The sequence below is a fragment of the Melospiza melodia genome, chromosome 1, assembly GCF_035770615.1.
Source record: "Melospiza melodia melodia isolate bMelMel2 chromosome 1, bMelMel2.pri, whole genome shotgun sequence".
Classification (NCBI taxonomy): Eukaryota; Metazoa; Chordata; class Aves; order Passeriformes; family Passerellidae; genus Melospiza; species Melospiza melodia.
This window is the reverse complement of record NC_086194.1, coordinates 24,289,074-24,307,551: the sequence shown is the minus strand read 5'-3', so window position 1 is coordinate 24,307,551 and position 18,478 is coordinate 24,289,074. Positions and strand designations below refer to the sequence as shown.

General features: G+C 38.7%; 1 protein-coding gene across 4 annotated transcripts in view; it reads left to right on the top strand.

Moving 5' to 3' along the window:
- Positions 1-18,478, top strand: part of CDK6 (cyclin dependent kinase 6) — a 137,091-nt gene that overhangs the window by 18,195 nt on the left and 100,418 nt on the right. For all 4 annotated transcript variants that reach the window (XM_063151366.1, XM_063151385.1, XM_063151375.1 and 1 more), the window contains exon 3: positions 12,673-12,808. In XM_063151366.1, the coding sequence (XP_063007436.1) occupies positions 12,673-12,808 (136 nt within the window). The remainder of the gene's footprint in view (positions 1-12,672; positions 12,809-18,478) is intronic.

Below are 18,478 nucleotides of genomic sequence, written 5' to 3'. Positions count from 1 at the left end.
GGCTTTAGGATATTAATTGAAAATTATTGAGAAGTCATTGAGAATCTCTGAGACTTTGGATAACAAGTGATTCCCAAATGTACTGATTACCCTAAATACATAGATTATTTTGTAATTTGGGACATTTGTTCCTAAATCACTTAACTTATCTTGACAGTTTTATGATTTTTTTTCTTCATTAAATTGATGGAGCCACATCTTTACTGTCTGTATCCACATCTTTACTCCCTGCATCTATTCAATTGAATTAGTCCTTGAGTTTAGAATCTTATTTCTTGCCTCTTTCTCTTCCATTGTGTGTTGGACATGTCAGTGAAAAAAAATTGTCTTTGAAGGCTAGAATCGCTGGTAACTGTTCACTCACACAAAAGTTCAGAAGTTACATGATATAGCAAGTGATAAAATTGGTAGTTCAGTGACACCATAATTAAATACCTGTGGTGAGGTGAACCTGAAGATTCACATAAAAATTTTGTTTTTTCTGATGATGTCCAGTATAATTACATATTTTTAATATTTGTGACAATTTGTTTTTTTCCTTGACTGCTTTTTAAAGTTGAAGATGAAGAGAAGCACTAAATTAGAACTAAGAGAAGTAAGTATTTCTGTTGGTTGGGAAAAAGGTGAAGGTTAGGAAAAAAAAGTAATGTGTCACTGGAATAGGCAGGCTAACCACAGAAAAGGCCTTCTTAGACTGTGGTGGTTCTGTGGGGCCTCTGTGGTGTGCACCATTGCCTGTTTAGTTAACTCTACAAAGGCTTAAGACCATCAACTGTGGTATTTTTGTGCTGTTTCTCAAAACAGGTAAGTTGTGGAGTTCAGGGATGGAATATAGAAAATACTGAGGAGCAACTCATTCAGCCCTCATTGTCTCTTGACTCATTCTTGAAATTAAAATAATTACATTAATAAAACAATTCACATATGGCTTAGAACGGTTAGTTTCTGTCTCAGCCAGTATTTATACTCTGAAGTGAGAGAGGTGGTTCCTGGTGTAGGGAATAGTGTAAGAGCGGGACAGACCTGAAGTGATAATTCCTGGCAAGTTAAGGCTCTCACTGACTTCTCTATGATCTTAAGTAATCCATGATCACTGCTTTGTCAGTCCTTGCAGCGTTTGCAAGCAGATGGGAGCCAGCCCTGCCTCGCTCCCAGGCAGATGCCTCCCAGCTCACTGATGCTGGGAGCTGGACCAAGCCACGCTGGCCATGGGCTCTGCTGTGCCCAGCCCTCCCTCAGCTCAGCCCAGACCCACACTGTCTGCCTGGGCATCACAGAGCACACCCTGCTTGGCTGGCACCAGCTGGCTACACGGGCCTTGTTTGCATTTGCCTTCATGTAAAAATGTTTTTTAGCACTCCAGGAACCAGACCTTGTTTTGCGAGATTTATTACAGTTTGCTCATTTCTTTCAGAAATGTGAAAGAGGATGTATGCAAAACAATCAAAAAGCAGTTTTGCCATGTATTTACATCTGACGTAAACTGTAATTTACAAAATGCTGAATTTACTTCAAAACTACCCATACATTAAAATTTAAACCTTCGTCTCATGCTGCTGAAAGACATCACAAAAGAAATAGTTGCCTTTGCCCTGTAGTAATAAAACAGTCGAATAAAATTTATTACCAGCTCAAAATGCTACTAACACCTCATTTTCATTGCCAAACTCTTCAAATAATCTTTAATTTGTTTTCTTTTACATATGTGTGCAAGAGTTTAAAGGAAATACTTAAAGAGCTGTGTAGTCCGTAGGATAGTTCACTCCATGTGCGTTAATCTTTAAATGGTTGCCTCACTGTGCCATGTAAATGGCCTAGAAAGGGAGGAAATGTGTATCAGACATCTACCTTAAGAACTGGAGGATGACAGCACCTGAGTCTTACAAAAGTAGATATTTTTGGTTTACTTTACATGTGCTATGAATTAATTTAAAAAGACAGCTTCATAGAAGAAATGACAAGGCAGACAAGGAGCTTGCATGGCCACATTTGAATGGTCACAAATGGGAAAAAGACCACAATGGTGTCCAGCTCTTAAAACACTTGCAAGATGTAGTTCAGATGAAATGTGTAAGGAATTTGTGTGCTAATGGAAAAAGGATCCCTTTTTATGTATCGAGTGTTAAGGAGCAATTGCCCCAAGCTAAATTTATCAAGCCAGAAGAATCTTGTAAATTTCTATTGAAGATTTATTAGTCCCATTTGTTTCTGTTCTTCAGAACATGAATATTAAACTTAATCCTGCAAGTTTGTCACAGGTGAAAGTTGCTTTCAGATTAAAGGAAATTCTGGACCTGTGCCAAGGCCAGTTAAATAAATGTACCAACTTCATGAGGCCTAGGTAAAGGGTCTTGTATGTTGAGCTGTTTAGGATTGATGCTGGTCTTTGAGGGTTGAGTGAATAGGGCAGAGGTGGTTTTAGTGTTTTTTTTTTGTTGTTTTGTTTTGACTTGTCTCCCATTTTGTTTTAACTTCTACATGGAAGAAATATTTTAAAATAACTTCAGGAATGAACTGAACAGAATCTGCATTCCCACCAAGTAAAAATGAACGGTTACATTCTTTCTGGGGAATAATAATATCTTCTAAATTCAGTTAAATTAAAGCATCTTTTCTAAGTTAGTCATCAGGCATCTTCCATAGCAAGCAGGGAGAACAGTACCCTCCCCACAGTGATTCAGTCAACTTTCTACTTTCTCCTGAATAAATGAGGACCTACATGACCCATTCAAACTAACCCCCAGTTTCTGAGTAGCTCCATCACAGGAGTTGTATCTTTTCCATGGAAGCTGAGAGGAGAACCCATTGCTTCACAGACTGTGCAGGGCTGTGGTGTGGGTGGATGGCGTTTGACCTGTCTGATGATGGCTAGCCAAAGACTGGTATGTTCAATGAAGTTGATAGTTTTCTTACAAGCCTTAAATCTGCCTTCTGCTGAATCTAAGTACTTTGTAGGCCCATAGTTTTGATACTTCAGTTCTAGCATAAATATCCTCTTACACTTCACTTTTTCGCATAAAGTTTTCTGTTGCTCTGCCACTCAGTTTTTTTTGTTACATCTGCAACTTAAAAAGAAGAGGGCAATGTTTTTGTGTGTAGATCAGGTTTCCTCACAAAACCTCGCCAGATCCTGTTTGTTTTTCTTACCCATGTGAGCAATTGCCTTTGTATTTTGATTTTTGGAAATCAACTGAGTGCTGTTTACTTTTGGGTACATGGGATGTTATTTGTAGCATGTGAAGTAGTGGTGACAGGACACAGTACAGTGCCACTGGAAGGTTGCTTGAGTTCACTGTGCTCCCTTCCAGGTTTTGCTGAAGTGAATGAGTAATTCCCTTTGTCTGAAGTTCATGGTGCTGCTGGCATCATGGCACACAGGAGTATTACTGGGAATACATTTGGCATCAAAGCCTGATGGAAGTCACTCTCCTTTCCACGTGTATACCAAAAGCACTCTGAACTGCATTTCTGGTTTTATGTGATACAACCTCATGCAGGACAAATTTGTGGAAAGCAACACACAGAGAGTAAGACACCTTTTGAATTTTCACTTGACTTAATCCTGAATGTGGCAGCTGCATTCCCCACTTAACCACTTGTGTTGAAAGTGGACAGGTATGTCTGATCCATTTCAGGAAATTTTAAGCAGTTCTAGTGAATCCATAAACAGGTTCTTTCAACAGATGCAGACATTTTTTAAAAGTTCTTTTCATTCAGTTTCAATATCTGGTGTTAAATTGCTGTTTCCATTTTTAAGATAATAATAACTATTCACATCTATCGCTGTATTCTAGTCTCCTAGGTTAAGACTGGGAAAACAACAGTTCACAGTTTCAGAATGTAAGGACAAAAAAATACTGTGAAAAATGCCTTAGAATACATCATCACCATAGTTTTCAGAGATGAGTGCCCATATTCACAAATTTAGTACTAAAGGGTAACAAAAAACTTAGGGAGCAGAGATTGTGGTACAGATAAGGATGCCTAATTGCAGAAGGGGACCATGCATGTTGGGCCTCAAGTTGTGGAGTTCTCACTGCATAGGTAAAAATCTGATAGGGGTTGAAATGGCAGACAGGGGGTTACTTTTTTCTATCCAGGTGATGACTGGCTGAGTATAAGAAAGAGGAAAGATGCCTGGCAGATAAGGCAGATGAAGCTTTAGGTGATGTGTATACTTAAAAATCACCCAGGTGCTTTGCATGCTGTAGGTTAAGTGCAGCAAAAGTTGTTTGGTAGCTCAGGGCTGGTGGATCATGCAAGGTCAAGACCTATGACAGGTTTACTCTGCACACTGGTACTCTGGCTTCAGAAATGCATTCTTCTACTGACAGGCCTAAAAAATTTAACACAATACCACTCAAAGCTTGTGTTGTCATGTTGACTGACCATGCTGTCATAGCAATAAACAGATTGGTAGAATTTGCACCCTGTTTCCCAGAGATGTTGGTTTCATTCTCTTACCAAGGATTTCCTTTTTATAATGTCATTTAGAGAGACAATAACTTTTTATTTAAGAAATAATACATAATATTAAACCCAAATATAATCAAATGGGCATGAGAGTGAACCATGCACTGTTTTACTGTGGTTTACTCCTTTGCTGATTGCTTTCTGTTTAATACATGGACGTATAGCGTTTTACGTTAAAAGGTCTATGGAATCCCTTAGTAATAGTATTCCCTGAATACATTAGAGCCACACAACCCAAGTAATTTAAAATAATTAATTTTATTTTCTTATTAACATCTCTTTTTACTTACATATATGTAAGTACATATATGTACTTACATACATACATACATATATGCTGTTTATTTACGTTGTGCATGTATAGTATTGCCAACTTTAGCCAATTTAGCCTTTTGTTTTTCTTAAGGCTTTTTTTTCTTCTGTTTTGTGCTCTTTTGCTTTAGCAATAGAATTCATGGTATTGTTAAACTGTGGAAGTTTTCCCCTTCTAAAAGTCATCTCTTGATCCTTCTTTGGGAAAGACAAATTGTTTGGTCCCAACTCTACCTGTGAAAAATAGAAATGTATTTTCTTACAAGGCTTCAATGTGTCAGTGTCTCACAGATAATTACAACAATACTTCATGCCAGTAACAGAACCACAGCAAAATATTTTGCATCTATTGCTCTGTCTCCCCTGCTCTTCGCCATCACATCATGGCTTTGGACTCCTTTCAAGAGGTGCCACTACTGGTCCATCCTGGGAAGTGGCAGCAGCATCATCAGCACTCAGGGGTATTGGCAGCCCTTAGCAAGCCCCCTTAGCTTGCTTTTTCAGTGGCTGACAGCTAGGCCCTTCAGATTTACCTTCAGGCTGCTTCTTCTCAGGTTGCTTGTGTACCTGAGGGCTTAGCCTGTGCTGGGTGGTTAACTAGGGCTCAAGCAGCACGTGAGTTTTCAGTGCATCCACCATCATCCAGAATAATTGTGGCCATGGAGTAACCTGGAGGTCTTTCAGGAGCAGCAGCCCCTGGATTGATTATTGGCGTCAAAACAGAGGACCTCCTCTGTCACCTTCTACAGTAGCTGCTCTGTTATTCTTAGGTTCTCCTATGAATCTACAAGAAGCAAAAGTTTGTACTCAAATTTGCATTGGAATTATATACAATTTTTTAAAAAGTGAATTTAATACCTCAGGAACTGCTGTAATATTGCAAGCTTTTAAAAAACTATATGAGATTGTACAGAGTGTCGAACAGTACTTTGAATTTGACTTTTTGCAATGAATATTTTTTTGTGAAGGGTTATTATTTCCTTTGTTATTTTTGATATGTTAGCACGATTAAATCTCATGTGTACATAGATTAGATTATTAAGCCACTGAAGAATGAATGATAATTTATACTGTTGTGAAATACAAATTTTGAAGATGAGTTGTTTTCACTTAAACCTAGAAGAGAGATGTTCTGCTTAGATTTAGATCCTGTAGGTCTGGCACAAGAATGAATTCAAAATATGAACTGAAATGTGGAGTCTGTAACAAGCAGTTTGGGAGCTACAGTAGAGACTGGATTTTGTTTTATCTCATCTTACACTATGTACAGCTGGAAGTCCAGAATAACAACTGGGCTCATTTCATTTGGATTAAACAAAATCAATATTCAGGCATAAGTTTTACTTACATGTTGAGCAAATTAGGGAATCTAAAAGGGAATACAGCTATTCCCTGAGGAAAGTATTATAAAGAAAATCTAAAAATCAACAGATGCAAACACATTGCCAATGAATGGGAGCATCTTTAGTTTGTACTCTGAACTGGAAGCTTTTGGAAGCTTGCTGGAAGCTCACAGCACTGTATAGCGGCAGTGTACATGACTTGGAAAGGCAGTGTACATTTACTTGTTGAAGGATCACATGAGAGCACTATGAATAGGTCAGACAGCTATTGCTGATCCTAAACAATCTGTCAACGACTGTCTTCATAACAGGCCATGTTATTTTTCTGATCCGGGGGTGACTTGGCGTGTCCCTGGCCTGCCCTGGGACAGAGTGTTTGGTAGGGCAGCACGCAGGCTGTGTTGAGGCACCACCCAGCTGGGATTTTCCCTCTGTATTGTCAAGGGCTCCGTGTGTGGCCAGTTTGGATAAAATCAGTTGCACTGAGATTGTTCATGGACTCGTGAGGAATTAAGCATTTTAAACACTGGTGAACTGTTGGATAAGTCCTGAAGAGGAGTTCTGCAAGGCAGGATGTAGTTTGAATTACGGAGTCCTACGAGATCCTTTTCTGGTTCTTGTCTGTTAAAGATAATCTCCCTCTGGGAAGAAGGTAAAAGGGAAATGACAGTGTGAGGGCTGAAAGAGACAGCGTGCTGCTATAAACAAAGAAAGGTGCAGAGAACATCTTGTCAGGCCTATTTTTCCTTGAAGTAAAACTCTTTTAACAACTGCATCTTTTAGTGGTTTGGGTGGCACAGTGAGAAAATGTCCTTAGCCTTTTCATCTTTTGGGCACAAATCTTGGTTTTTGTTGAAAATGAAAACTGGTTTTGGTGGTTTCATTGGAGCAGACATTTGTCTGCATCACAAAACCATTCAGTCTGGCACCCGAGCTCGTCATTGCTTGAGTGGGGCCCAGTGCAGGAGAGCAGGGGTGTTGCAGGTCAGGGCTGCAGTCGGGACTGAGCGTTGAACGCTTGCCCAGTCAGCCCACTCTGTCGGACTTTAGCCAGTGCTATTTACTTCGCTTTCACGAGCATCTATTTCTCTCTGTCACTTTCTCTGTCTCTCTTCCTCACGCACACTTAAAGAACAAAAACCTCTTTTATACAGCTTAGCATTTTAAATAATTTTTCCAAGTCAGAAAGGGAGAGAGACTGGAAAAAATTACAGCACAAACCTCAGCTTGCCGATGAACGATTGCCTTGTCATCCTAATGTCCCCCTTCCTTTCCTTAAACCTCACTGGTGAGTGAGCTGTGAGCAGCAGTGTTGGCTGAGCTCTGCTGGAGTGGGTGTCCAGAACAGGATTTTCTGCTGCTTTTCTTTCATTCTACAGTTGCTTCTCTGTGCTCTTTCTGCTCTGTGCACAGCAGATAACAAATGAGTGACTTCAGAATTGAAAGCATCTATCTACAGAACATCTACTTGTCCTAGATAAATTAATTGATTTTACCTGATGTTAAATCTACCTTTACTACTGTTTGCCTGAAAGAGATTTCTCCTGGAGACAAAAGGTGATCCTGCTACTCCTCCCTAGAGGGGTAGCAAAGCAGGAGAAATGTTCACCAACTCCAAGAACTCAGTAGGAAGTAGAGAATAAGGATTTAAGACATAAAGTTGCCGTGAACACTGTAGACATACCCAAGATTATTTAATCAAGCTTGGCTCTGGGCACCTGACTTGTGGCTGGATGGAGCTGACTCTGGGCTTGCTGGCTGTGCTGCAGGCAGTGTGTGCCCTCATGCTGTGGGTTTCCAGTACCGAGGTGGTTCTGTTGGTGCAGTCAGAGTCCGTGTTATGTTGCAGTCTGCTGTGGAGCCATACCTTAAGCGCTGATGCACATTGGCGCAGCTGCAGCTGGAGTTAAAAGGACATTGTGAAGCTCTTAAAGACCCCATGTGCCTCTGAAAATGGAACTTAGGTCTTGCATTACTGTGTGATTCTACAGATGTTATATCAGGGAAAATGCCATTTAAATACTTTGAGTTTAGCGGCCTCTTCCTCTGCATGTGCACTTTTTTCCCATCTAATAGTGTTTTACTAAAGCTCCTTTGAGCAAGAAAACTCTTCATTTGAAATACCAGCATTCAGAGGCCTGGAGAAGTGGGTGATTGCTGATTAAAATGAGACAAAGCAGTATGTCCTGAACAGAGGGAAAGAACTCTGTCATATGTTTCAGAGTGGGAAACTCTATTTCCTGTTTTGCTGCGTTGGGCTTGGTTCTCCTAATGCACATGTTCCAGTTCAGTTGCCCAGCTATTGTCTTCTTCATCCAAAAGATGACCCCTTTGTTCCAATACATTGGGTAATTGTGATTCCAAGTAGAGACTAGTTTCTGTCAGCAGTCATTTTTTTGCATCAAAATCAAGAAAGGAAAAGGTAGCTAATATTAAAAGTAGGGGTCAAACTGTTTTTTTTAAGGAGTACCTGGTTTATAAGGTTGAGATGTACAAAGGGCTTGCTGCTGAGTGACTTCTTGAGAGGAGTCTGAGGCTGCTGCTGAAATTTGGACTAAAAGGATGACCAACTGTTGTTCTTCAACACTTCTAGGTATGAGAGGCAGAAATTTTCTGTGCTTATGAACTTCCAGGATTAATCTAAGCCAAAGGCAGTAAAAGCAGAAGTTGTTCAGGTCCTCCTCCCCTTATTTGTCCATAAACCTCAGTCATGGCTTGTGATAGTCTTGGTATCCCAATCTTGTGGTGTTTACATAAACACTGTCAATACATAAGTTCTGTGCTGGTTTTCTGTCATGCAGATAAATAGCTTTCAGAGTTAGGTTGAGGCCACCAAACTCTTTTCATCTGTGTATTTGCTCAGACTTGAGAAATCTTAAAACTGTAGCATATTATTATGCCACTGTTTACGTAACCACAGTCTTCTAAAGCATTTCTCCTACATATAAATCAAAGGCTCCAATTCTCTTGCTCTGTTATGCATAAGCTAGGAAGTAACTCTTTTGAGGAAGACACTGTTCCAAAGAAAATTAAAGTAAATCCATGTTATTAGAAATCTTTAGGAGGCGAGGACTGGTTTTGTTCAGTGCTCTGAGTGACCATACAGGGATACATATGTATTCATGTTGGCTTAGTCCTACTGCAGAAACATAACAGTAAGCCCTTGATGCATTGGCAGCAGCTATCTAATTCGTGGTCTTCCTTTTGACTATGATCCAGTTAATTTTCCAAATGTACCTACTCATCTGTTTGACAGTAGCCAAGAGAAATTATGTCCTACATTTTTTTCAAGTCTTACAGTCAGATCTGTCTTTCAGTATTTCTTGCAGGTATCATGGGCTGATCTCCTTCGCTGTTATCTCAGTTTGAGCTGGAAAAAATGTTTATGCTACTTGGAAGTGGGAAACTTCATAGCAATTCTCAGATCATCTCAAAAGCAAATCTAGTAACATTTAGGGACTTTCTGGGATCAGTTGCAACCTACCACTCAGTAGATGCAATAGTTTTCAAAGTAATAACTGTCTTTCTTTTAAAAGCATTTAGGTGTTCATATTGTAAAATGAAAGTGAGCTGAGGTTGCATTTGTCAGATTTTGTGTTGTAAGAAGCTGTGGAGACTTCAAGGAGCATCATCTGGTTTTCTGCATGCAAAAAATCCCAAAATATTTTTGTAGAAAGGCGGGTATTCTGCTGGATTATAGGAAGATCCACTAGGCACTAAACACATAAAACAGAGACAGGGATTTGTAGCTGATAAGTTCCTGCTTTAGTACAATTAACTTGAAAAAAATGTGTGCATTAAAACCCAGGTTCTCTGTTAGTGTCTCTTCCACAGTGTTCCAGTTCAGATGGACACACTGGGCGGTGTATGACTCCCAGCCAAACATCTTGTTAAATACTTGCAGGATTTCCCATAGCGGATCTTGCTTTAATCAAATAATTCAAACGTTTCTCTTGTAAGTACAATAGAAGGGCAGGGCTTGTGTTTACAAAGTATTCAGTATGGAAATCCTGTATTAATTGAGGAACATTTACTTCACTTAGGACGGTGTCCACATAGTAACTCTTTAAATAAAAGACCTTTTGCTGCTGCCCATTCCAGAGAGGCAGTCACGTGCCATGTTAATGCGTCACATACAGAAAATCATGAGGAAGTGGCTTCAGAGATGTGCAATGTAGGCAGCAGAGATGTTCCTAATTAACAAAGACAATTTTATGGATGATATTCTCACAGTGAATGTAAGAGACTATAATTTATATAAAGTAGTTTTATCCCTGTGGAAACTACTAAATAAAGAGGCTGTGTCTTTCTCAATCTATTTCAAGAATGATTAGCAGGAGCAATGCCAGATGTTGGTTTTTTTTGTAATATCATTAGTTAATATAACCTGTGATTTAAATTATTATCTTTCTAAGGTAGCAGCTATATTTTCTGTGAGTAAACACAATGTATTTGTACCCGACCCAGTGCAGAATCTGAAGCTTTTATGATTAACAGTAAAGCATTTAGAGTTTCACATAAAAAGTATGTGGAAAGGAAAGATAATATGAATACTCACTGATAATATTATTACTCAGTAAAAGGTAACCAGAATTGTGCTTCTCTGAGTTCCTTATTTTGCTGTGCCAGAAAATGCCAGAATCAAAATAACCTACATACAGAAGAATTAACAGAGTCAACATTTTCCTCCTCAGTGAGTTGGAAATTACATGTTGCTTCTAAGTTTAATACAGTGAAATCTTTTTTCCTTTTTTTCTTTAATTGCAATTCTGCTATAGTTGAAAATATGGGGGTTTTGCCAGTGTATTAAATACCTGGCAAAAGGGGTGTTCTAGAACATTTTAGGTGAATGTAGGTCAACACAAAGGAATCATACAGTTGGAAATATTTTCCAGTGTTTATGTTCAGATGTTGAGACCTGTCTGGCTCCTCTCTATTTGCATGTGTTGGGGTTATAGGCAGTCCGGCTACATTCCACATTGATTTATATAAATATATTGCAGATTATTAACCTCCAGCCAAATACCAGTAAATTTCATTTTTCAGGAAGGTTTGTGACTTTTTACAGAACTTGTTTACCATGTACAGGACATGTACACCCCGTTGAAGGCATCTTAGAGAACGTTATCTGTCATTATGAGAAATGTGCCAACACATTTTCTCCTATGGTCACTGTGTTACTTATAATAATTAATGTTTGTTTGTTCAGATTATGATTACAGATTAAGTACAGATTAGTCTTCAAGCAGAGGTAGGGTGACACTCTTAGTATCATATTCTGGAACTCTGGTTCCTAATTTATTACTCACTGAAAAGCATCCTTCACCTAAAATGAATGTGCATGTATACATTTTCAAAACATGGTGGCTAATAAACATTTTTGCAATGTCAGACTAATGATTTTTTAGGAAATGCTGTCAAATGAGAGCACAGCCTTACAATGGTAAATGCCAAGTGAAAAATACTGCTCTCTTAAACCTGAATTACATTCTTCTCAAGTGGTTATGCCAATTCTAGTGTTTCCTTCTCTTGTGAAATACATTGAGATTTAAGGTAAGAAGTAAAATCTCAGTCCAAGATCTCACATACATCTTGTCTGTTTGTCAGATGTCCTCTGGGAAAAGAAGGGACTCCTTTGTGTGTGATCAGTTGTTTTCAAATCCTGCGTATAAAGCCTTTAGTCCTTGAACAAACAACAAAAATACTACTTGATAACATTACCACAAGTCCTGCACTTCTTAATTTTAATAAAGTAATTCTAAGGAGGAGTATGAAAGATAAAAGTAATACACCAGCATCACTGATATGATGTTTGAAAAATAAGCCATAGTATCAACACTAGTTTATGCTGTTATCAATGAGAGATTCTTCAGTTTAACTGTCTAGACCTTTTTCTTAGTAACTTCATTCATTTTTTAAAACTACTGTCACCTACTAAAAGTAGTGATTGATTTTTCTGCCTCACCTCAGAGAGAAATGCGATCAGATCATGTAATATAAATAAATAAGCACATGAGTAGAGTATGTCAGCTGGGAAGAAATGTCCTTCTGGCTGTTTAGATGGTTTCCTATTAGGATTTTGTAGAAGTGGGACTTCAGGAAGGATAGTGAAAATCACTTGTATGAATATAGGTATGAAGCACAGAATGATGAGCAGATGTTTTTGAAAAAGGTAGAACAGTGATTAAAGCTGGCATGGTAGATGGAGAGGATGAGAGAAATCCTACTTTAAACCAAAAAACAATAGAAAGTAGAGTAATCAGATAGGAATGTGGTATTATGAAGAGCTTTGTAGATTAGTTCGGTGTTGTGCAACAAGGTGAAATGATAAAGAAGTTGCAGTAAAAGAATGACCAAAAGTGATGAAAGAAGTAGTGACATCGTGTGCACAAAGCTTTTTTTCAAATAGTGTGCTGATTCTGGAGGTATACCTTCTTTTCCATTCTGTATACTGTAAGAAATTTAAATGGATATGCTTGAGATGCAAGTTACATCTGTACTGGTTCCTGTATACTTACCTCTTCTGTTCTTTTCCTCTTTTCAGATTGTTTGATGTGTGCACCGTGTCACGAACAGACAGAGAGACCAAGTTAACATTAGTGTTTGAACATGTGGATCAAGACTTGACTACTTACTTGGATAAAGTTCCAGAGCCTGGAGTGCCTACTGAAACTATAAAGGTATTTAAGGAGAAAGATTTTAGGAGACAGTATTTCAGAGATAAATCAGACAAACTGTGTTGTGATCCCTAGGATTTTGTTGCATCAAAATTGAGTAGTGCCCAGCTTGGGACATGAACTGCAGCACAAAGTAACAGATATAATCTCTTTGTGAAAAATGCTGCACTTGTGATTTTATTCCTCTTTCAGAGTTCTAAATTTACTGAATCTTTACTGTTGTACCAAATGTAGCATTCAAGCACAGGAAGGAGAGGGATCTGTTGGAGCAGGTGCAGAGCAGGGTCACCAAGGTGATTAGAGGAATGGAGCACTTATCTTATGAGGAAAGGCTGAGAGAATTGGGATTGTTCAGCCTGAAAAAGAGAAGGCTTAGAGGTGATTTGATTGCAGCCATCCAGTACCTGAAGGGAGCCTACAAGAAATATGGAGACTATTTACAGGAGCATGTAGTGACAGGAAAAGGGGGAGTGGTTTAAAACTGAAAGAGTATGTTTAGATTAGATATTAGGGAAGAATTCTTTACTGTGAGGGTGGTGAGGCACAGGAACAAGTTGCCCAGGGAAGTCATGGCTGCCCCACCCCTGGTAGTGTTCAGGGACAGGTTGGATGGAGCTCTGAGCTACCTGGTCTAGTGAAAGGTCTGCCTTTGCATGGCAGTGGGATTTTTAAGGTGTTTCCCAGTAGCAGTAATGCCATTCTGTGATTCCACAATTCTGGGAAATCATTAAGAACGACCTTTGCTTCCAGCTGCAGGCAGATGATTCTGTTATTGTTTCAGCAGAGACTACTTGAACCTTCCCTTAAAGGTGAAGTGCTGTATATTGCTAGAATGGATAAAATAAATCCTGTACTCCTTAGCCCTTTTCCTTTGCCTTTTATTTCCCCAAGAGACTACTTTTGCTTTATGTCCTTCTTGCCAGGAGAGTTTGTGTACGTTCTGAGAGCAAGAAATGTTCATTGTGTGCCTGTGGTGTGCTCTGCAGAGGACATGGGCTGAAGGGTGGGGAGAGTCATGATCAGATGTTACAGAAGCTGGGAAGGCTCTCAGTAACTGGGAGGACAATAATGAAGTTTTGTCATGTTATGTTATCTCATATTCTGCATCTGTAAGGGAGGACCCCTACCTAGAGTAGGATGTGCCTGCATTATTGTTATTAAAATGCATATACCAACTCTGCTTTTCTGAGAATTTCACAGCAAAGTGCCATGTTGATCATAGATTGGGGTGTTTTACAAAAGGTTTGTACCTGGGAAGAGAAACAGAGGGATTGATGTTGTGACATTTTAACATTTCTTTTGATTATTTTTTTTCATTTTTGTGAGGATAAATAATTTATACTTTCAGACATGCATTATCCATTATCGTTCACTTGTACTTTCTGGAAGTATGTTGTATCATCTTAGTCTGGCAAAAGTTCCCAGGGAGGAAAAGATAACATGAAAACTGTTGAAAATTTAGTTATTTTAATAGCTCTTTTAACAGCTTCAGACTTAGGAGGTGTGTGATCTTTCAGTATAAAATTAGAACTAAACTGAATAAAGATCTATTCACTGGTGTCAAAGTCACATATGTATAATACCAGTCAGTTCCAGCAACCATGTTTTTAACCAAACGTAATGGATTAAATAAAATTTTTGAAAAATGGATGTAGCTTTGATTCAGTCAGAAGAAGACTGGAATGTACCTATTATATTGTAAGACTATTTTATTGTAATGCTGTTAAGGTTCTATTTTCCTCTTAGGACTTTGAAGCTACTTACATAAACTCTATTTCAACTGAACTAGCATTGTGAAAATAAGATGCAAGGTGACTGGCATATTATTTAACTAAATATATTGAAATTGATGGGATCTGAAAGACCAAGCCTCTGAAATCTCAGTTTGAAGTATCTTTTGATCTATGTTTCATTTAAAGGAAATACAAGACATGAGCACTGTACTGAAGTATTTATGATTTCCAAAAATTCTGTTCTGAAATTGCACTATGAGACTGTCAAATATTTGTTTGGATATACATTTCATGGAGGTTTAATACTGATGAAGGAAATCATTGTGCTTACATTTGAAAAGCACTATTCTGCATAAATGGTTTACTAGTTAACCCAGTTGCTATATCTGATAGTTTGGCAGAATAAAGTAGAAAAGCCACACAAAAACAAGGAGGAGCAATTTTGGTCTTTTATGTACAGTGCAAGTTCCACTGCAACTAGTGAAATTAGTGACTGTAAAATTCAGCTTGTGGCACATAATCACTTTTTAAATGGGTGAGGAAAAATGTAAAATTGCTGTTTACTTGGTCATCACTTTTGATTTCAACATTTTCACAGTAGCTGATGTGTTTTTTCTTGAATCCTGTTTGGCACAGGAAAAGAGAGAGATTCAGTTAACTTAAGTTGCACCCTGTTGCTTCATGTTTATGTCAAAATATCCAGTTTATGGAGGTACTTTTGCTGATAGTCAGGGCTGATCACATGAGGAAGGGTCTCAAGGCTTATTTTTAGTATATTTCAATACCTTTGTAATTATAAAATCTTTATGGATATTCCTGACAGAAACTGAAGCAAAACATACTTCTCCTGGCTGCAGGAAAATACTACGATTTTGTAGCAGCTGAGCATTTAACCCAGAGCACATACATCGTTAAATGACTAATCTGACTTTTTATAGTTTGGCTTTTGAGGTTAATATGGATTTGTACTTCATTTATTTTCCAGAATTGCAGACAATTTGTGTAGAGTATTTCCCCTCACTGCCAGCACAGTACAAAACAACTGCCAGTATTGTAGGACCATCTGTTAAAGTTCTGTGTGTGTCAGCAGCACAGAAGTGCCAAATGAGCCAAGCTCTGGAATAGCTTGAAGTTGAAGGATCTAATATACCTCTTTGGCACCCTGGTGTAAAATCAACAGTTGTTAGTGGACCTTGAATGACATAAAATTACTATGAGAGAAGCATCAGCCCTAAAAGATCTTTTTAGTGTGAATTGACTACCATCATTACAAAACATTTTGGGAAGGGAGGTGCAGCTTCTGCTGGTTTGGGGCATGCTGGGGTTTTTGGTTACCACCTGTCAAGAAATAAAAGTGACACTGGTACCATTTTAAGAACTTTCTTTGTGTTTTGCAGGCAGTTGTCAGACTGTAGCAGTTCAGAGAAATGAGCCATATTGGTCATTCAAACACAGCTAGAGCTTTTGTCTTAATGCTGCTCAACAGTGCCTTTCTAATGGCTAAGTCCCTGCAGTAGGAATCACCCCAGAGGGTGTTTTAGGAAGATACAGACAGGTGTCCATAACATGATAGAAGAGAGGTAGTTTTCCTGTGAGACATTGCCTGGTAGTGGGAATACACACCCGGGATCTAGAGCAGACATGCTCGCTTCCCCTTTCTGTCACCAGGAGTGTGGATGCTCTCGTCCATTTCTGTGGCTCTGGCTTCTGAGTTCTAGGTTATTCTGGACAGAGCAGTTTTAAATATTTTCTGCTGAAGCCCTTCCGTTATTATTTAGTGGAGTCTGCTTTGAGCTGGAGGGATGGTGAACACTACTCCAAATACTTGTGGACACAGTGTTCACTTTTGAAAGAGAACCATAGTCAGCCTTTGTAACTGCTGGATTGTAGTCAGGCTCACACTTGCTGGCTTCCTCTGTCAGACCTGATTAATATATGTTCCATATGGCATGAATCAGAATCACCAATGACAACATCTTCCTTCTTTCCTCTCTACCCATCGTCTCCTCCCTTCTTTTCTTCCTGGGATACTCTTCAACTTTAGGACAGTTTATGTGGAAATGCAAGGTATGAGTTCAGCTTCCTTTGGACACAGCTGTTAGTCATGCACAAGTCTTGAGTAATGTTAATGGTCTCAGCAGTTGAGCCTCCAAGAGCCTTGGCTCGTTAGGAACTTTTGTTAGCTGACATAAGGGTAGTGGAAGTGGGAATGACACATATGCCACAGAACCATGATTTTCTTTTAAATAGTTAACAGACCACTAAAGCATTTTGATGTCTTAGCCTTTGGGACTGAAGCATGTTTAAATGCGTGGTCACATTTCATTCTGGTGCTTGTGCTGGCATGGTTTTTTTGATCCTAATTAATTTTGATATGGATATGGTTGTTTATAACACTAACTACATTTTTCATGTAGAAATCATGCATATGCAACCAAGATGGTGTTTATGGATTTAATACTGCAATTTATTTAATAATACTTAGCTTTAAATTAATCTATGCATGTAATGGCTTTGTATATAAAGCTGTACATTAAGCAGTTGCAGAATGGTTCTTTGGAGTTCTTTCCAGTCATCTTGTACTGTTAGACCAGAGTCTCTAGAAGTGGGAGGGGACAACAAACTTTTACTGGGGTTCTTTAATTTTAGTAATGAATAAAGTTAATTTTGTGAGGTAATGTCATTATAAGCAGACTTGTGGCTTCTTGCAATAGCTTTCTTACAGAAGTGTAGAATTTAGGCTGCACATGCTAAGTGGGCTGTGCATGTTTCAGTCTGACAGTCAGCACCAGAGGGAACAAAACAAAGGTTTCCAGTACAGCAGGTGCATATGTTATCTATCACAGAATGTCGCAAAAGCTGGGAATGTTTTTCTACTCTGGCCTGTGATTTGTGAATCTTCGTGGTATTCCCTCCAACCTTGAACGGGGCAGCCAAATCACAGAGTGAGCAGGGTTCACGGTATATGCTTTTCTCTGGTGTGTCCTGGTTCCTCACCCAAGTGAATGGCTTCTGTGAATATTTTTTGGATATTTACTTCTTTGCATAGAAAGCTCATATACCCATCTGATTCAGGTATACAGATTCTGGTATTTAGATGCCTGAAATTTAGAAAGTACGGCAGTGAACCTAATTCTCTTTTGTGAGCTTATCAGATAGTAGCCCATAAATTGATTTTTAAAATATTTGCCTCAGTCATGGCATACATGTTATTGTTGCATCCCACTTAGCTTATATAACATGCTGTTAAACTAGGCAGACTGGTGACATCTTTGCAAGACTCCTAGAAAATTAATATGAAGAAGCTGTTTCTCAGAAAGCAGAGCAGTGTTCACTGTTGGGAGGTAACTCACCCGTATGCCATGGTTTGTACCTACTCAGTTGGTCACGTATGAGATGTGAAGCAGATGTCACACAATCATGCAGTTCTGAAAATAAAGCAAGATATTCCAGGAAAACAGATTCACCAGTACTGAGTCTTCAGAGGGCGGCTGCATTTAACATCAAAGTTAAGTCACTGAAAAAAAGAACCTGCTTGAATTATTAAGAAATATACTAACAGAAGAGCTGTTATTATCGTTTTCCTGTCAGTACTTTTATGGTAAAGAAAGAAGCAAAACTTTGTGAGGAATTTGGAGTGTACAAATAATGGATCAGATCCCCAGCTGATACTAAAAAGTATAAATCCATTCGCTTCAGTGAAATGGTGCCCATTTACAGCTGCTAAGGGTTTCATTTTTGTGGATTATTTTGCAACAGATTTTATTCTGAATCTGTATTATAAATTAAAGAAGAGTTGCCAGTACAAATAAATAAAAAACAAAAGGGCTGAACTGATATATCATGTGAGATAAATCTTCTTTTTTCTTTCTCTGCCTTCTGTATGAAAGGGTAGCAAGAGAGAGTAGGTGTCCTGCACAAGCTCTGAAGGAGCTAAACA